This window comes from Neoarius graeffei, chromosome 21, assembly GCF_027579695.1.
Source record: "Neoarius graeffei isolate fNeoGra1 chromosome 21, fNeoGra1.pri, whole genome shotgun sequence".
NCBI classification, from domain to species: Eukaryota; Metazoa; Chordata; class Actinopteri; order Siluriformes; family Ariidae; genus Neoarius; species Neoarius graeffei.
The window spans coordinates 63763184-63785258 of NC_083589.1; the positions used below are offsets into that span (position 1 = coordinate 63763184).

The 22075-nt window shown below is 42.1% G+C and overlaps 1 protein-coding gene across 1 annotated transcript; it reads right to left on the reverse strand.

Annotated features, from left to right (window-relative positions):
• Positions 1–943: 943 nt before the first annotated feature.
• Positions 944–15319, reverse strand: golt1ba (golgi transport 1Ba). The gene is made up of 5 exons (XM_060903490.1): positions 15059–15319; positions 13116–13207; positions 12780–12958; positions 10889–10970; positions 944–1472 (listed from the first exon to the last, which is right to left on the reverse strand). The coding sequence occupies exons 1-5, from the start codon at positions 15081–15083 to the stop codon at positions 1434–1436; spliced, it is 417 nt and encodes a 138-aa protein (XP_060759473.1). The 5' UTR covers positions 15084–15319; the 3' UTR covers positions 944–1433.
• Between the last annotated feature and the right edge of the window lie 6756 nt (positions 15320–22075).

Sequence of the window (22075 nt, forward strand, 5' to 3'; positions counted from 1 at the left end):
CCTTTGGCAATATCCTTATTTTCTTTTAATAATCTTCTCAGTGTTGTATTAAAGTGTGGGATATTTTAATGACCCTCAGGTATGACATGAATATTTACTAAGTGATAGACATCTTTTTTTAAAGGCGACTTTACCCTAATTAAATCTACTCAAAAGAATAAATGTTTTCATTTCGTGATTTGCATTGTGCTTTTATTTTTATCATTTTGGGAATAAATATTTTTACAGTGACGAAAATTTCAGGTCGACTGTCGCCGACGTGTCTCATTTCTTCTTCATGAAGATCATCAGATTTTGTTCGAGCGTCTAAAACTCATCAAATACTGTCTAATTTATTAAAATCATTTATACTTATTAAAATAAAAATCAAACTCAACCTAAACCAAGCAATTTAAAAACCTGAATTTTGCACAATTAAAATACTTATGCCACAAAAAGTAGTATACCGTACACAGCCTTTCAAAAAATATTGGCACCCTTAAAATAAAAGCCTCAAAAGTGTGTGTTCAAAGTATAGATAACATACAACACACAATTAGAATTTTCCACAATCAGTAGTATTGTTCCTTCTACCAAAAAAACCTGAGAGGAGTAATTAAAAATAAAAAAAAAGTTTAAAATAAATGACAAAAAATACAAGAAAAATATTTTTACATTGAAATATTTTAAATTATGTGGGGGAATATAAAATGTTTAAAATAATATAAAAAAAGGTTTTAAATTAAAAAAAAAAACCTCTTTAACAAAAGAAATAATAAAAAGAATTTTAGTTGCTGTCAGTCCCCAGAAACACTGCTGCTGATGTTGAGCAGTTCCTGGTTTTTTTTTAGTATAAATACAAAAGGTAAAATTCTGTGTACACTGTGTGTCAATTATTAATTTGTTAATCAGTTTATTAATTAATTGATTATGTTGTGTTTAAATGAACAAGACAAACATCAGCTTTGTGTTTTTAAACTGTATTTACAAAGTTCAAGCAAATTTTACTCAAAAGTTTCAATATTTTGATAAAAATACATTTTTAAAATAAAGTACTGATCATTAACAGCTCATGTGAGAGACGTTAGATTCGTTGTGGCGTCCAAACCAAACCGAACCGAACCAAAGTGCTGTCAGTGTAACAGAACAAACCCCCTGCCGGTGTTCATCGTCACACATGGCACGGCTCGTTCCCTCCATCAGCACAAAGGAGGACAGGGAGAGAGAGAGACTGGTCTTTTTTTGGGTACAGCAATAACAGATGTGTATAAATCCCTCCACACGCCAGCCGAGCCGTTTCAGCTCCCACACGCACCGACAGGCTTCCCAGAGGTTAATAAGAATAAAAAAGGGAAAAGAACCGGCAGGGCTTTTACTACATCATCTTAACTCAGTTTGTTTCAGGAAATCCATCATAAATAAGGAGAAACGCACGCACGCACACACGGTGTCCGTTATACCATGCTGCTGCTCTCGCCCACTCTGTCCGCGAACTGTGAAAGACAAAGAAGAAAGAATTATCCAAAGAGAAAAGATAAAACAACACAGGGAAGGATTTTCACACCAATGGGATGAAATGAAAATGTTTAACGTAACTAACACAGGGGCATGCAGCCACAGGAAAAATCATCAGCGTCAACACCGTGAGGTAACATTACCGCACCAACGCTGATGACTTTCCTGGAACAGGGCATGGTTTAGTCCCCTTATACCACAGCAATCTGGTACAAAACTTTTTCTCTTTTATCCACTTATTGCTACGTTGAACATCATGGAACATCTTGCACTGGAGACTTCTTCCATTAACGTTAAGAAAACAACCAACCATCGATGAGCTGTTACCATAGAAACGACACCGTTCATAGAAACCAGTGATTTCTGTCTGGCCAATCAGAATCCAGAACTGAAGAGTGCTGTGGTATAAACACACAAAATGAGCATGTGACTGGACAGGAAGTGATGTCATGATGTCAGACAGGGTGAGTTGGGGCTCACATGCAGGAGGGAAAGCAGCAGTGACTGACCGAGACTGCTGAGCGTCCACTCAGAGTTACGAAAGCTTTAAAAGAACAACAAAGACAAATTCACTCACTCACACACACGATTCTTTATTGTGAGTCAAAGAATCATCAGACACTTCCCATTCTCCTCTTCAGCAGTGTCTGAGATTTATCTGATAGTGAAATTCTGATTTAGTGGAAACGTTCCTGTTGGTCTTGAGCCCTTTCCTTCATTACCCACCATCTTACCTTACCTGTCCTCCTCATGCCTAGTGGCACAGAGGGCCTCCACACAGTTCTTCCACTTTCCCGTCAGCCGCCTTCACCTGCACCTCTTCCCATGTCCTCCACCCCGCCTCGCTTCTCTCTCTCTCTCTCTCTCCACCGTCCTTCTCCATGTTATTTTCGGCCTTCCTCGTTTCCTCCTTCCTTCTGGTGCCCAGGTCATCGCTATGTTACAATCACTCTCTCGATCTTTCCTCAACACATGTCCAATCATTTTCCATCTCCTTCTTTTTATCTCTCTGCTCAATGGCTCCATTCCTGCTCTCTCAAGTATCTCCTCGTTGCTGATATGATCTTGCCAACTACAACCCCAATTCCAAAAAAGTTGGGACACTGTGTAAAACATAAATAATAACAGAATGTGAAGATTTGAAAGTCATGGAAAACCGACATTTCATTGAAAATAGTATAAAGACAATATATCAAATGTTGAAAGTGAGAAATGTTGTTTCTTGAAAAATATTTGCTCATTTTGAATTTGATGTCAGCAACATATTTAAAAAAAGTTGGGACGGGGCAACAAAAGACTGACAAAATTGTGTAATGCTAAAAAAAAAAAACCTAATTTGGTTAACTGGCAACAGGTCAGTAAGATGATTGGGTATAAAAAGAGCATCTCAGAGAGACTCAGTCTCTCAGAAGTAAAGATGGGGCGGGGTTCACCGCTCTGTGAAAGACTGCGTGGGCAAACAGTGCAACAATTTAAGAATAACGTTCCTCAATATAAAATTGCAAAGAATTTGTGGATCACATCGTCTATGGTCCATAATATCATTAAAAGATTCAGAGAATCTGGAGAAATCTCTGTCTGCGAGAGACAAGGCTGAAAACTGACACTGGATGCCTGTGATCTTCAGGCCCTCAGGAGACACTGCATTAAAAGCAGACACGTGTCTGTAGTGGAAATCACTGTATGGGCTCAGGAACACTTCAGAAAACCATCGTCTGTGAAAACACTTCATTACTGCATCCACAAACGCAAGTTAAAACCAGATATAAACAATATCCAGAAACCCCGCCCCCTTCTCTGGGCCCGAGCTCTTTTACAATGGACTGAGGCGAAGTGGAAAACTGTCCCGAGGTCTGATGAATCAAAAGTAGAAATTATTTTTAGAAATCCTAGACATCATGTCCTCCAGGCTGAAGAGGAGAGGGACCATCCGGCTTGTTATCCGTGCACAGCTCAAAAGCATTCAGCGTCTGTGATGGTATGAGGGGGCGTTAGTGCACATGACATGGGTAGCTTGTACATCTGGGAAGGTTTAATTAATGCTGAATGATATAAACATGTTTCAAAGCAATATGCTGCCATTCGGACAAAATCTTTTTCGGGGAAGGCCTTCCTTCTTTCAGCAAGGCAATGCCAAACTGTTTTCTGCACATATTAAAACTGCATGGCTCCGTAGTAAGAGTCCAGGTGCTAAACTGGCCTGCCTGCAGTCAAGATCTGTCTCCCATTTAAAACATTTGGCACAATATGAAGCGCAAAATACGACAAAGGAGACTCCAAACTTGAGCAACTGAAACTGTATATCAGATTAGATTAGATAAAACTTTATTGATCCCTTTGGGAGGGTTCCCTCAGGGAAATTAAGATTCCAGCAGCATAATTACAGATAAACAGAGAAAAGAAATAGAGAAAACTTCTAGATAAATTAAAATAAATTAAGTATTTACATATACAAATATAAAAAGAATAAGATATGGGGAAGAGAGGAAGGGGGGAAGGAGGGAAAGAAAAAAAAGGGGGGGGGGGCGGTGGTAGGAGAGGTATTGCACTTTATATTGCACATTGTCTGGTATTGGTTATTGTCAGGCTAGGCTACTGCTCCTTCCCGTCCTCTGTCCTCCTGTTCCCCCCCCTCCCCCCAGAGAGGAGTTGTACAGTCTGATGGCGTGAGGGACAAAGGAGTTTTAGAGTCTGTTCGTCCTGCACTTGGGAAGGAGCATTCTGTCACTGAACAGGCTCCTCTGGTTGCTGATGACGGTGTGCAGAGGGTGACTGGCATCAGGCAAGAATGGGACATTTGTCTTTCAAAACTACAGCAGTTGGTCTCCTCAGTTCCCAAATGTTTACAGAGTGTTGTTAAAAGTAGAGGTGATGCAACACAGTGGTAAACACGCCCCTGTCTCAAATTTTTTGAAATGTGTTGCTGGTATTAAATTCAAAATGAGTATATATTTTTCAAAAAACAATAACATTTCTCAGTTCCAACATCTGATATGTTGTCTTTGTACTATTTTCAGTGAAATAAAGGATTTCCATGATTTGCAAATTATCGCATTCTGTTTTTATTTACAGCTTACACAACGTCCCAACTTTTTTGGAATTGGGGTTGTAATTTTAAGGATTCTTCTCAAACATTTATGCTGGAATACATCAATTGCCCCATCATCTCCTTTATTCATCTTCCAAGTCTCGCATCCGTATAACAAACCCGGTAACACTAGTGTCTTATACAGCCTAATCTTTGTCCTCTTTGAGATGTTCTTTGAGCTCCAGATCCTTTTAAGCCTAGTATATGCACCCCCCCCCCCCCCCCCCCCCCCCCCCCCCCCCGCCTTTCATAGCCTGTTTCTTAGGTCTTTCATTCCACCACCTTCTTTGCAGACCTTTGCTCCCAGGTACATAAATTCATCCACATCCTCAATCTCCTGTCCATGGATTATGATCTTCTCTTGCTGTCTTGCATTTACCCTCAATATCTTGGTCTTCTCCCAATTTATCTTGAGCCCTACATGCCTGGCTTCATCATCTACAACCCCGATTCCAAAAAAGTTGGGACAAAAGTACAAATTGTAAATAAAAACGGAATGCAATGATGTGGAAGTTTCAAAATTCCATATTTTATTCAGAATAGAACATAGATGACATATCAAATGTTTAAACTGAGAAAATGTATCATTTAAAGAGAAAAATTAGGTGATTTTAAATTTCATGACAACAACACATCTCAAAAAAGTTGGGACAACGCCATGTTTCCCACTGTGAGACATCCCCTTTTCTCTTTACAACAGCCTGTAAACGTCTGGGGACTGAGGAGACAAGTTGCTCAAGTTTAGGGATAGGAATGTTAACCCATTCTTGTCTCATGTAGGATTCTAGTTGCTCAACTGTCTTAGGTCTTTTTTGTCGTATCTTCCGTTTTATGATGCGCCAAATGTTTTCTATGGGTGAAAGATCTGGACTGCAGGCTGGCCAGTTCAGTACCCGGACCCTTCTTCTACGCAGCCATGATGCTGTAATTGATGCAGTATGTGGTTTGGCATTGTCATGTTGGAAAATGCAAGGTCTTCCCTGAAAGAGACGTCGTCTGGATGGGAGCATATGTTGCTCTAGAACCTGGATATACCTTTCAGCATTGATGGTGTCTTTCCAGATGTGTAAGCTGCCCATGCCACACGCACTAATGCAACCCCATACCATCAGAGATGCAGGCTTCTGAACTGAGCGCTGATAACAACTCGGGTCGTTCTTCTCCACTTTAGTCCGAATGACACGGCATCCCTGATTTCCATAAAGAACTTCAAATTTTGATTCGTCTGACCACAGAACAGTTTTCCACTTTGCCACAGTCCATTTTAAATGAGCCTTGGCCCAGAGAAGACGTCTGCGCTTCTGGATCATGTTTAGATATGGCTTCTTCTTTGAACTATAGAGTTTTAGCTGGCAACGGCGGATGGCACGGTGAATTGTGTTCACAGATAATGTTCTCTGGAAATATTCCTGAGCCCATTTTGTGATTTCCAATACAGAAGCATGCCTGTATGTGATGCAGTGCCGTCTAAGGGCCCGAAGATCACGGGCACCCAGTATGGTTTTCCGGCCTTGACCCTTACGCACAGAGATTCTTCCAGATTCTCTGAATCTTTTGATGATATTATGCACTGTAGATGATGATATGTTCAAACTCTTTGCAATTTTACACTGTCGAACTCCTTTCTGATATTGCTCCACTATTTGTCGGTGCAGAATTAGGGGGATTGGTGATCCTCTTCCCATCTTTACTTCTGAGAGCCGCTGCCACTCCAAGATGCTCTTTTTATACCCAGTCATGTTAATGACCTATTGCCAATTGACCTAATGAGTTGCAATTTGATCCTCCAGCTGTTCCTTTTTTGTACCTTTAACTTTTCCAGCCTCTTATTGCCCCTGTCCCAACTTTTTTGAGATGTGTTGCTGTCATGAAATTTCAAATGAGCCAATATTTGGCATGAAATTTCAAAATGTCTCACTTTCGACATTTGATATGTTGTCTATGTTCTATTGTGAATACAATACCAGTTTTTGAGATTTGTAAATTATTGCATTCCGTTTTTATTTACAATTTGTACTTTGTCCCAACTTTTTTTGGAATCGGGGTTGTAATTTTTCTGTCTTCTCCTGAATATGTTGTTTAGGAGAGGAAAATAAGGCTAAGTCATCAAACTTGGTTGTGAACTTCCATCTTATACCATTTTCACCTAGACCAACTGTTCTTCTTAATATCCAGTCCATGACCATCAAGAACAAAAACCCTGACATATTACAATCTTGTTTGACTCCGGTCTTGATGCCAAACCACTCGCCAGTTTCACCCTGCTCTTCAACAGAACACTGGAAATCTTCATAGAATAGCTTCACGATTCCTACAATCTTCTCTGGATGTCTGTGAAGATTCTCAGTCATCCAGGTCATAGTAACTGTGGGTGGTAAAAGAGAGCAACTGGACTTGGTTGAAGATTCTTGAAGATGTTTCACTTCTCATCCGAAAGGCTTCTTCAGTTCTCAATGATCAGAAATCATCCCGGAAGACTGGAAGAGAGGAGCGATGTGGCCTGCCTGTTCTTTCCTCAATCTCTTGTCAATTCTGTTCCGTATCCTGTCAATCACAATCCTTCCTAGTATCTTTCCTACAATGGACAGCAATGTTATCCCCCTCAAGTTCTTGCACTCTTTCAGGTTTCCCTTCTTTGGTAGTTTTATGATCGCTCCTCTCTTCCAATCTTCCGGGATGGTTTCCGATCTCCACACTTTTCCAAGCAGTTCATGTATCCTCTTGGCTGAAAACTCTATGTCAGTCTTCAGTAACTCAGCCATAATGTTATCGATTCCTGGCACTTTCCCGATCTTTAGTTTCATGATTGCGTCTTTTACTTCTCCAAGAGTTGGCTCATCGACTGCTATTTCCTCCATCAATTCTCCCAAGTCAAATCCTGCGTCGTCCTCTCTTGCTATAGAGATCTTGCATGTGACGTCACAGCCGATCCAGATTGTAACAGACGCCATCTTGTCAGTCAAACGCCATATTTCCGCCTTCTACTTCTGGTTCTACTTCTACCTTTTCTTCTGGAAAACCCTACTATATACAATTCTACTACAATGGCTGCGGCTACACGCTCTCCCTACTTGTGCACGTTTTTTGTGTGTATTTTTGCGTGTTGTTTGTCTGTACCGGACTTCAATATCCACTACAACCGTATGGACTTACTGGACATTGGTTTCCAGCAGAAAATGACGGTTTGTAGCGATTTCCATCGCATGCACAACATTCCGGACGAGATAGCGAGACCAGCGGGGTCTCCATGGATTGTTATCGGAAGCAAAGCGAAGGAGGCGGCGTTGGGAGAGGAAGCAAAAGCGAGGCTGCAGGCAGAGCCGGCCTGTTGACTAAACTCAGAAAACAGCCACTCAAACCTCCACTGCCAAGCCTCTACCTCTCCAACGCCAGATCCATGGTAAACAAGATGGACGATTTGGAATTACAGCTGGAATTACCTTATTCTATTCTATAATCGGCTGGTCAGTACTAGTACTCAATACTTAAGTGACTTACCCGTCCAATGAGGATTGTTATTTTCTTGTTTACAAGATGCCACATCTGAGTTGCTGACAAATCCTGAATTTCTGTAAAGATAACTGTGCAGAGATTTATAAGCACGCAGTGCTTCACCACTGAACAGTGAGGGAAAGTTAATGAGGTAATTATACACATCTGGGTATTCCACCTCTGGCAGTTCAATATCCACTGACACGGTCGTGAAAACTACGTCCGGTAATCAATAAGGGTCACTAATCTGTAGGTCGTTTATTTTAGACATATATCTAGTTATCTGTTCATTAGAAAAATGAGCCGTGTAGTCCGTCGGTTGAAATTGATCCATTCTGTACACGAGTGCAGCAGTATTCAGCGGTGTTCTTTACCGACAAGATGGCGGCTGTTTACATTCCGGTCACGTGACTGCAAGATCTCTATTGGGTTAGGTGGTTGTTCCCTATTTAACACTTCTTTAAAGTGTTCTGTCCAACGCTTCTGCACTTCCTTTCTTTTACTGAGTAGGTTCCCATTCTTATCCAGCACCGTGGCACTGTTATCACCAGTTCGTTGATGTCACAAATCTCACATAATCGTTCTCCATTATCATTCCATACTTCCAGTCCATGCTTGCTCATAACTCTTTCAAAATCCCAATTTTGATCTCCAACCTTTGCATTCATGTCTCCAGTGATGATTAACATATGCTGATTCCTATTATCCACTACATCCTGCAGTCTTGTGTAGAACTCACCCTTCACCTGCTTCTCCTGTGGGTGCATAAATATGTATGACGGTCAATTTTATGTGCCTGGAGTAGAATCTTGCCTGAATTATTCTCTCACTAACTGGAGTCCATTCCACGAGAGCCGCCGCTGCATTTTTCGAAATAAGTATCCCTACCCCTTCTTGATGAATGTTGTCATTCCTTCCAGAATAAACCATGGTCTCACCATCTTCCAGCTGCATCTTTCCCTGACCTGTCCAGTGAGTTTCACTGATGCCCATGATGTCGATATCCCTCTTGCTCATTTCTTTCACTGCTTGGGCAATATTTCCACTGCTGTACAGCGTTCTTACGTTCCAATTACCAATTCTCATAGCACGTTTTGGGTGGACCAATGGCCTTATCGGTCCGGGGGCGTCCGGATGGCTTCAGCCCCCGTGCTTCATGAAATCTCTACCATGAGATGCGGCCACGGCATCCCCTTTATAAAGTGGATTTACTCGGTTTCTGTAATAAGCTGTTTTTTTACAGGAGAGGGTTATCGGCCCTCAGCCCAACCCCCAACCTGGAGGACCAGGGGATCACTCTTTGTCTGGCCCCTACCTTTCGACCTGTTCGGCATGGGTGACCCTACCAGGAGCTCAAAACTCCAGCCGACATAGCACTAGAGGTCACTGGGACACACAAACCGCCTCACCATGATAAGGTGATGATCCCCGCGAGACGGCATTACCCACAATGCAACTGGGGATCAGTCCTGCATTCCACTTCACTCAGATTTATTAGATCATTTCAGAGCTGTGAAATGGGTTAAAAAAAAAAACACACCATGGATGTCTCTATACGTGGAAAATGTGTATTTGAGATAACGAGTGTGTGATCAGACTGTTTACGCTGACTGATGTAAACACTGCTACAAACACAAGACACTGAACTGATTTTATTTATTGTTTATTTACGACGTGAGCGCTGAACGCTGAACTCCGAGAAGGAATATTCTCAATTCCAAGTTGACAGGAAACATCTTCTTTTCCTACTCCGAATTCAGAAACAGATTTACTGAAACACAGCCTGAGCCCTGGCCTCCAGTCGTCCTCAACACACTGATGCGGCGCCACTTTAGTCTTTTAAGTCACAATAAAAATACGTGAATCCTCAAATTCCTGGGAAGGAGATGATTCAAGGACGCCGTGTCTGATTTATCTCACAGTGCTGTTAGCTGAGCTGTAAGACATGTCTGCACTGCCCTGTCCACGTCTCTGCTCATGCCAGAGTTAAACAAGGCGCTAACAAGTAACAACGGTTCTGACGCTGTGTCACTCCACCATAAGACACACTCGGGCTCTTACTGATCAGTCCAGAAACACACATCAAATCTCATCTCATCTCATCTCATTATCTCTAGCCGCTTTATCCTTCTACAGGGTCGCAGGCAAGCTGGAGCCTATCCCAGCTGACTACGGGCGAAAGGCGGGGTACACCCTGGACAAGTCGCCAGGTCATCACAGGGCTGACACATAGACACAGACAACCATTCACACTCACATTCACACCTACGCTCAATTTAGAGTCACCAGTTAACCTAACCTGCATGTCTTTGGACTGTGGGGGAAACCGGAGCACCCGGAGGAAACCCACGCGGACACGGGGAGAACATGCAAACTCCACACAGAAAGGCCCTCGCCGGCCACGGGGCTCGAACCCGGACCTTCTTGCTGTGAGGCGACAGCGCTAACCACTACACCACCGTGCCGCCCACACATCAAATCATTATAAATAAACCTGAATCATGTTTAAAGGCTTTATTTAAGGCTCTCAGTTGCATAACAAGTCATTATTAGTCATGATTAAGATTTGTGGAAGGAGTAAAGGGTTAAAGTCAGTCATGTGACCTGCTGATGATGCGACATGCATTGAATAATTTTGTGTGTTTCAGTAAATCACAGAATTAATATAATTAATATAAGAAAGTGGAACCGTCAGCAGGATAAAGTCCAGGACGTATAAAAGCTTCATGCTGATTAGAAATTATTTTTATTGTTCAGTCGCTGTAACCGCGGCATCAAACGGTTCAGGACACAACACGGGGAGTCGACACTTACCCCACTGAGGAAGGGCAGATTCAACAAGGAGCCGAGCACAGGGATCCTCCGGATGAAGCCGATAACCACCGGGAAGAAACCCCTGCGGGGGGCGAGAGAGAGAGAAGATTAAAAAAACAACAACACTGATCTGAAGAAGAAAATCCAAACTGGAGTTATCTGAATTGTTTTGGATTTATTTAAAGGGATAGTTCGGGATTTTTGACATGAATCTGTATGGCATCCCCATCAACAGTGTCGTGCAAACACACTGACTTACCCCTGACAGCATCCTGTGAGTCCAGTTCTTGTCCAGTTTTGGTCCAGACGAAAGTAGTCCGGCAAGTTTGTTGGGGTCACGAAAGTAAAACGTTTTTCGTCTCAAAACAGTATGTGTTCAAAAGAGTGATATATTTGCATCACAAAACCGTTGCCAAATAAAAAGTCAGACCTCGAAATCGCTTGGCACTATTTTCTCTCCCTTCTTATCACTGCGCGCTGCCGCCAGGTGACAGCCACGGCTGTTTCATTCATTGTTTACTAGTGATGGGAATTTCGGCTCTTTCGGCTCTTCTTACTATAAGGAGCCGGCTCTTTCGGAAGATTTTTTATAATTATTTCTCATGACTTGTACATTCACATCGAGTACACATATCAATGCAAATTAACACGAAGGGATTTACTAGACCAATTTATATCTGGAACTATTTTCAGCCACAGCACAGGCAAAGCACCGCTGCAGGCGCAAAGACACCGCGCAGCGCCTGAAAACGGGTGCGCAGCGCCTGAAAACGGGTGCGCGGTGTCTTTGTGCCTTCCTTTTCCTACCTATTCCTTTAATTGCTGCAATTAACTAGTTAATTCTGATTCTATTTCTCCTCTCAGTTATAATCTGTCCTGCTTTTGAAAAGATCCTCTCTGGGGGGACAGATGCTGCCACTATACACATCCTCCGTGCCATCACGTGTGTAAGCCGTGGATAGAGTGCAGCCTTGGTCTCCCACCAGCTTGGCGGCTCTGCGTTTCGCTGTCACCTGGCGGCAGCGCGCAGTGATAAGAAGGGAGAGAAAATAGTGCCAAGCGATTTCGAGGTCTGACTTTTTATTTGGCAACGGTTTTGTGATGCAAATATATCACTCTTTTGAACACATACTGTCTTGAGACGAAAAATGTTTTACTTTCGTGACCCCAACAAACTTGCCGGACTACTTTCGTCTGGACCAAAACTGGACAAGAACTGGACTCACAGGATGCTGTCGGGGGTAAGTCAGTGTGTTTGCACGACACTATTGATGGGGATGCCATACAGATTCATGTCAAAAATCCCGAACTATCCCTTTAAAATGAATCCCATGCTGGATCACATCCCATCATTCAGCTCAACTCTTACAGAACAAATCAGAAATTAAACTCAAAAATATTAAATCCTGAAATATTTAAACCCTGTGATCTCAATCTCCCAGAGTGACACATCTGGAACGACTCACAGTCCAGCTGTGCGTCTGACCATCTGTCCTGACCAACCAGCTGTCAGAGCTGTGAAGAATAAAGCCTTCAGTGTTTGTACTTTATTCTTCTCATACCACAGCATTTTATAAAGAACCTCATTAAAGAGGAAGCAGGAAGTCGTCCAGCTCCACCTCTGACTGTTCAAAGTGCCGACGGTGGACACGACGTCGTTAAATTTAACACACATCGTCATACTACACCACCATTTCACCTTCTAACGACAAGTCCCTGTGACTGAGCTGTTACTATGGTAATGACAACATACCCAAATGAGCATGTTAATATAAACTTACACTACTGTCAGAGCTGCTGCTCTAGAAAATTAATCCACCAATCAGAATCCAGAATTCAACAGCATGATAATCCTGAGGTTCCAAAACGAAACAAAGATTAAGATCTTTACCTGAACAAAAGGAAAAAGCCATAAAATTCGAGCACCACTCCGACGATCGGCCAGCCAATGAGCACTACGAACACGCCCCCGAGGAAGAAGCTGGTGGCCTTCATCTTGTGCTTCTGGAAAAAGAATCTGAAAGTCCTCTCCAGGCCGATGACGAACGCGAGGCCGACAACAAACAGGATCTGAGAGCACGAGAAAAAACCAGAACGCAAAAAGAAAGAAACAAAAAACTGTTCCCTGTTAATGGACAGAGGTAACAATGATGACTTCAAATCTGATCTTGAGGCTTATACGGAGAATCAGATCAACACATCCTGACACTGAGATGTCAACACTTACGTTCCCAATCGCGAGGAGTGCTTTGTCGAAAAACAGAATCATCCCAAAGAAGAGGAAGAACACTCCGAATCCCGTGAGTCCCATTCCGATTTCTGTGGCGTGAATAAAATGGAAGTTTCAGTACACATCTCTGTACTCCACCCTGAACCACTCATATATTCATCTTTACGTGAATTAACGTGATCTTCCACAGCGTTTGTTCATCGTAACATTCCCTAATATTACCCACAATGCCATTCAATGACCTCCTGATTGACACTCAGGGGTGCAGTGGGATTGAAGCCTTGCTTGACCTCTACTTAAAAAGAGCAATGCAGCAGCGCTTTAGTCCTTCAGTCTGTCGAGCTCTCTCACCTCCTCATCACAAATATTCTGATATACAGACATTTAAATGGAGTTCAGGGTGGAGTTTAATGTTATTATATGATACTTGTGTGACAGAAAGAAATCAAACACAATGTGGAGAGAAAATCTGTTGTTTTTGTTTGTTTTGAAAGAGTAAACAGGTCAGTTTAATCTTTAAAGGAACAGTCCACCATACTTCCATAATGAAATATGCTCTTATCTGAATTGAGACGAGCTGCTCCGTACCTCTCCGAGCTTTGCGCGACCTCCCAGTCAGTCAGACGCAGTCAGACGCGCTGTCACTCCTGTTAGCAATGTAGCTAGGCTCAGTATGGCCAATGGTATTTTTTGGGGCTGTAGTTAGATGCGACCAAACTCTTCTGCGTTTTTCCTGTTTACATAGGTTTATATGACCAGTGACATGAAACAAGTTCAGTTACACAAATTGAAACGTGGCGATTTTGTATGCTATGGAAAGTGCGCACTATAATGAGAGGCGTACTAACACCTTCTGCGCGCTTCGACAGCGCATTGATATCTGAGCTCCGTATCAATGCGCTGCCGAAGCGCGCAGAAGCTGTTAGTACGCCTGTCATTATAGTGCGCACTTTCCATAGCATAGAAAATCGCCACGTTTCAATTTGTGTAACTGAACTTGTTTCATATCACTGCTCATATAAACCTATGTAAACAGGAAAAACGCAGAAGAGTTTGGTCGCATCTAACTACAGCCCCAAAAAATACCATTGGCCATACTGAGCCTAGCTACATTGCTAACAGGAGTGACAGCGCGTCTGACTGCGTCTGACTGACTGGGAGGTCGCGCAAAGCTCGGAGAGGTACGGAGCAGCTCGTCTCAATTCAGATAAGAGCATATTTCATTATGGAAGTTCGGTGGACTGTTCCTTTAACGTGATGATCAAGATAACCCGTATAATGGATACAAAACATTACTGATCATGATGTATGAAGGCCAGTGGGAAGCAATCAAAGCCTGGGTGTGGGATTAATTCAGATTTTTTGCCATCACAAGATGTAAAAGACCCACATTTCCTCCGAATGATGTGTAAACAGGGTGGTATAATAATAATAATAGGGTGGCATGCTGGTGTAGTGGTTAGTGCTGTCGCCTCACAGCAAGAAGGTCCTGGGTTCGAGCCCCGGGGCCGGCGAGGGCCTTTCTGTGTGGAGTTTGCATGTTCTCCCCGTGTCTGCGTGGGTTTCCTCCGGGTGCTCCGGTTTCCCCCACAGTCCAAAGACATGCAGGTTAGGTTAACTGGTGACTCTAAATTGAGCGTAGGTGTGAATGTGAGTGTGAATGGTTGTCTGTGTCTATGTGTCAGCCCTGTGATGACCTGGCGACTTGTCCAGGGTGTACCCCGCCTTTCACCCGTAGTCAGCTGGGATAGGATCCAGCTCGCCTGCGACCCTGTAGAAGGATAAAGCGGCTACAGATAATGAGATGATAATAATAATAAACCCTGCTCAGTCTGGAGGTGTGAATTAGCTCACTGCTGCCTGATGCTAGTCATCATTAGCCGATAAAATCATCCCTACTGTACAGTTAAACATCCGAACACACGCTGTAAGAGTCTTACTTTGTGAATCAGTGAGCGAGATCATCTTTGCAAAGCTTTTACACTTTAAACTCGATGAGAAACTGGAAAGCAGCCGCCACTTTAACGCTTCGCTCGCTAATGAACAGCAGCAACATTTACAGCATCCACTTCCGGGACTGACTGCGCATGCGGGTGACTGTCCCCGCGAACACCGGAAGTATTAGTCCTATGAGTCACTTCTTTCTAACTCTTAGTTTGTAATATTTACTTTAAATATTCAGATTATGAAGGAAGTTATGAGGAAAAATGTATCTCCATGAGGCAAATATAACTCCATCTTGGAGTCGAATAAGGTGATCCGACTCACTGGGGAGAGCCGTTTGGGAGCCGAATACAGCTGTTTTTAATGAGTCAGATAAAAGTATTCAGCGCATTCGGCTCTCAAACGGCTCTCCTCAGTGAGTCGGATCACCTTGCTCGACTCCAAGTTGGCTCTTTTCAGTGAGGCAAAATCGATTTCTCGACTCATTCAACCCCCGTATGGCTCTTTTACATGAGTCAGATCTGTTGCTCGACTCACTCGGCTCCCAAAAGTCTCTCCTCAGTGAGTCGGATCACCTTATTCGACTCCAAAAATGCCTCTTTTCTGTTAGTCAGATAGACTCATTCGACTCCCAAGCGGCTCATTCTAGTGAGTCAGAGCTATTGCTTGACCAACTAAACGCCCAAACATTTATTTTCAATTAGTCAGACCCATTTCAACAATGAAACATCTCACTTAAGTGAGTCTAAATCTATTTCTCGACTCATTTGTCTCCAAAATGACTCTTTTCAGCGAGTCAGCTGCATTGCTCAGTTCATTCAGCTCACAAACAACTTCGTCTAAATCAAATTAGTAGTTAGCTGGAAAGAAAATAACTATTTGGTTTAAGAAGGCATCACTGACTGTAACACTAATGCTGTGTCTGAAATCCCTCTCGTTCATTAATCCTTACTCACTATCTAGGGAATTCTATATGGAGCACTATACAGTGAGCTCATTGGTAAAATGTAAAAACCCTTTGGGACTCCACTGCACTGGAATTTACACCATTACTGCACTGGAATTTACACCATTACTGCACTGGCATTTACACCATTACTGCACTGGCATTCACACCATTACTGCACTGGCATTTACATCATTACTGCACTGGCATTTACACCATTACTGCACTGGCATTCACACCATTATTGCACTGGCATTTACATCATTACTGCACTGGCATTCACACCATTATTGCACTGGCATTTACACCATTACTGCACTGGCATTTACATCATTACTGCACTGGCATTTACACCATTACTGCACTGGCATTTACATCATTACTGCACTGGCATTCACACCATTATTGCACTGGCATTTACATCATTACTGCACTGGCATTCACACCATTATTGCACTGGCATTTACACCATTACTGCACTGGCATTTACATCATTACTGCACTGGCATTTACACCATTACTGCACTGGCATTTACATCATTACTGCACTGGCATTTACACCATTACAGCACTGGCATTTACACCATTACTGCACTGGTATTTACACCATTACTGCACTGGCATTTACACCATTACTGCACTGGCATTTACACCATTACTGCACTGGCATTTACATCATTAATGCACTGGCATTTACATCATTACTGCACTGGCATTTACACCATTACTGCACTGGCATTTACACCATTACTGCACTGGTATTTACACCATTACTGCACTGGTATTTACACCATTACTGCACTGGCATTCACACCATTACTGCACTGGCATTTACACCATTACTGCACTGGCATTTACATCATTACTGCACTGGCATTTACACCATTACTGCACTGGCATTTACATCATTAATGCACTGGCATTTACACCATTACTGCACTGGCATTTACATCATTAATGCACTGGCATTTACACCATTACTGCACTGGCATTTACACCATTACTGCACTGGTATTTACACCATTACTGCACTGGTATTTACACCATTACTGCACTGGCATTTACACCATTACTGCACTAGTATTTACACCATTACTGCACTGGCATTAACATCATTACTGCACTGGCATTTACATCATTACTGCACTGGCATTTACACCATTACAGCAGTGGCATTTACACCATTACTGCACTGGTATTTACACCATTACTGCACTGGCATTTACACCATTACTGCACTGGCATTCACACCATTACTGCACTGGCATTTACATCATTACTGCACTGGCATTTACATCATTACTGCACTGGCATTTACACCATTACTGCACAGGCATTTACATCATTAATGCACTGGCATTTACATCATTACTGCACTGGCATTTACATCATTAATGCACTGGCATTTACACCATTACTGCACTGGTATTTACACCATTACTGCACTGGTATTTACACCATTACTGCACTGGCATTTACACCATTACTGCACTGGCATTCACACCATTACTGCACTGGCATTAACATCATTACTGCACTGGCATTTACATCATTACTGCACTGGCATTTACACCATTACTGCACTGGCATTTACATCATTAATGCACTGGCATTTACACCATTACTGCACTGGCATTTACACCATTACTGCACTGGTATTTACACCATTACTGCACTGGTATTTACACCATTACTGCACTGGCATTTACACCATTACTGCACTGGCATTCACACCATTACTGCACTGGCATTTACATCATTAATGCACTGGCATTTACATCATTACTGCACTGGCATTTACATCATTAATGCACTGGCATTTACACCATTACTGCACTGGCATTTACACCATTACTGCACTGGCATTCACACCATTACTGCACTGGCATTTACATCATTACTGCACTGGCATTTACATCATTACTGCACTGGCATTTACACCATTACTGCACTGGCATTTACATCATTAATGCACTGGCATTTACACCATTAATGCACTGGCATTTACATCATTAATGCACTGGCATTTACATCATTAATGCACTGGCATTTACACCATTACTGCACTGGCATTTACACCATTACTGCACTGGCATTTACATCATTACTGCACTGGCATTTACATCATTAATGCACTGGCATTTACATCATTAATGCACTGGCATTTACATCATTAATGCACTGGCATTTACACCATTACTGCACTGGCATTCACACCATTACTGCACTGGCATTCACACCATTACTGCACTGGCATTTACACCATTATTGCACTGGCATTTACACCATTACTGCACTGGCATTTACATCATTACTGCACTGGTATTTACACCATTACTGCACTGGCATTTACACCATTACTGCACTGGTATTTACATCATTACTGCACAGACATTTACACCATTACAGCACTGGCATTTACATTATTACTGCACTGGCATTTACATCATTACTGCACTGGTATTTACATCATTACTGCACTGGTATATACATCATTACTGCACAGACATTTACACCATTACTGCACTGGCATTTACACCATTACTGCACTGGCATTTACATCATTACTGCACTGGCATTTACACCATTACTGCACTGGCATTTACACCATTACTGCACTGGCATTTACATCATTACTGCACTGGCATTTACATCATTAATGCACTGGCATTTACATCATTAATGCACTGGCATTTACATCATTAATGCACTGGCATTTACACCATTACTGCACTGGCATTTACACCATTACTGCACTGGCATTCACACCATTACTGCACTGGCATTTACACCATTATTGCACTGGCATTTACACCATTACTGCACTGGCATTTACATCATTACTGCACTGGTATTTACACCATTACTGCACTGGCATTTACACCATTACTGCACTGGTATTTACATCATTACTGCACAGACATTTACACCATTACAGCACTGGCATTTACATTATTACTGCACTGGCATTTACATCATTACTGCACTGGTATTTACATCATTACTGCACTGGTATATACATCATTACTGCACAGACATTTACACCATTACTGCACTGGCATTTACACCATTACTGCACTGGTATTTACATCATTACTGCACAGACATTTACACCATTACAGCACTGGCATTTACATTATTACTGCACTGGCATTTACATCATTACTGCACTGGTATTTACATCATTACTGCACTGGCATTTACACCATTACTGCACTGGCATTCACACCATTATTGCACTGGCATTTACATCATTACTGCACTGGCATTCACACCATTATTGCACTGGCATTTACACCATTACTGCACTGGCATTTACATCATTACTGCACTGGCATTTACACCATTACTGCACTGGCATTTACATCATTACTGCACTGGCATTCACACCATTATTGCACTGGCATTTACATCATTACTGCACTGGCATTCACACCATTATTGCACTGGCATTTACACCATTACTGCACTGGCATTTACATCATTACTGCACTGGCATTTACACCATTACTGCACTGGCATTTACATCATTACTGCACTGGCATTTACACCATTACAGCACTGGCATTTACACCATTACTGCACTGGTATTTACACCATTACTGCACTGGCATTTACACCATTACTGCACTGGCATTTACACCATTACTGCACTGGCATTTACATCATTAATGCACTGGCATTTACATCATTACTGCACTGGCATTTACACCATTACTGCACTGGCATTTTCACCATTACTGCACTGGTATTTACACCATTACTGCACTGGTATTTACACCATTACTGCACTGGCATTCACACCATTACTGCACTGGCATTTACACCATTACTGCACTGGCATTTACATCATTACTGCACTGGCATTTACACCATTACTGCACTGGCATTTACATCATTAATGCACTGGCATTTACACCATTACTGCACTGGCATTTACATCATTAATGCACTGGCATTTACACCATTACTGCACTGGCATTTACACCATTACTGCACTGGTATTTACACCATTACTGCACTGGTATTTACACCATTACTGCACTGGCATTTACACCATTACTGCACTAGTATTTACACCATTACTGCACTGGCATTAACATCATTACTGCACTGGCATTTACATCATTACTGCACTGGCATTTACACCATTACAGCAGTGGCATTTACACCATTACTGCACTGGTATTTACACCATTACTGCACTGGCATTTACACCATTACTGCACTGGCATTCACACCATTACTGCACTGGCATTTACATCATTACTGCACTGGCATTTACATCATTACTGCACTGGCATTTACACCATTACTGCACAGGCATTTACATCATTAATGCACTGGCATTTACATCATTACTGCACTGGCATTTACATCATTAATGCACTGGCATTTACACCATTACTGCACTGGTATTTACACCATTACTGCACTGGTATTTACACCATTACTGCACTGGCATTTACACCATTACTGCACTGGCATTCACACCATTACTGCACTGGCATTAACATCATTACTGCACTGGCATTTACATCATTACTGCACTGGCATTTACACCATTACTGCACTGGCATTTACATCATTAATGCACTGGCATTTACACCATTACTGCACTGGCATTTACACCATTACTGCACTGGTATTTACACCATTACTGCACTGGTATTTACACCATTACTGCACTGGCATTTACACCATTACTGCACTGGCATTCACACCATTACTGCACTGGCATTTACATCATTAATGCACTGGCATTTACATCATTACTGCACTGGCATTTACATCATTAATGCACTGGCATTTACACCATTACTGCACTGGCATTTACACCATTACTGCACTGGCATTCACACCATTACTGCACTGGCATTTACATCATTACTGCACTGGCATTTACATCATTACTGCACTGGCATTTACACCATTACTGCACTGGCATTTACATCATTAATGCACTGGCATTTACACCATTAATGCACTGGCATTTACATCATTAATGCACTGGCATTTACATCATTAATGCACTGGCATTTACACCATTACTGCACTGGCATTTACACCATTACTGCACTGGCATTTACATCATTACTGCACTGGCATTTACATCATTAATGCACTGGCATTTACATCATTAATGCACTGGCATTTACATCATTAATGCACTGGCATTTACACCATTACTGCACTGGCATTTACACCATTACTGCACTGGCATTCACACCATTACTGCACTGGCATTTACACCATTATTGCACTGGCATTTACACCATTACTGCACTGGCATTTACATCATTACTGCACTGGTATTTACACCATTACTGCACTGGCATTTACACCATTACTGCACTGGTATTTACATCATTACTGCACAGACATTTACACCATTACAGCACTGGCATTTACATTATTACTGCACTGGCATTTACATCATTACTGCACTGGTATTTACATCATTACTGCACTGGTATATACATCATTACTGCACAGACATTTACACCATTACTGCACTGGCATTTACACCATTACTGCACTGGCATTTACATCATTACTGCACTGGCATTTACACCATTACTGCACTGGCATTTACACCATTACTGCACTGGCATTTACATCATTACTGCACTGGCATTTACATCATTAATGCACTGGCATTTACATCATTAATGCACTGGCATTTACATCATTAATGCACTGGCATTTACACCATTACTGCACTGGCATTTACACCATTACTGCACTGGCATTCACACCATTACTGCACTGGCATTTACACCATTATTGCACTGGCATTTACACCATTACTGCACTGGCATTTACATCATTACTGCACTGGTATTTACACCATTACTGCACTGGCATTTACACCATTACTGCACTGGTATTTACATCATTACTGCACAGACATTTACACCATTACAGCACTGGCATTTACATTATTACTGCACTGGCATTTACATCATTACTGCACTGGTATTTACATCATTACTGCACTGGTATATACATCATTACTGCACAGACATTTACACCATTACTGCACTGGCATTTACACCATTACTGC

What these genes read in the sequence shown, in the direction of transcription:
- golt1ba (XM_060903490.1), bottom strand. Translation starts at nt 15,083, where the DNA reads ATGATCTCGCTCACTGATTCACAAA. An exon ending in CACTCCTCGCGATTGGGAAC is followed by an intron (nt 12,959 to 13,115) that starts GTAAGTGTTGAC and finishes TCGTGCTCTCAG; the next exon opens with ATCCTGTTTGTTGTCGGCCT. An exon ending in GGCTTTTTCCTTTTGTTCAG is followed by an intron (nt 10,971 to 12,779) that starts GTAAAGATCTTA and finishes CGCCCCCCGCAG; the next exon opens with GGGTTTCTTCCCGGTGGTTA.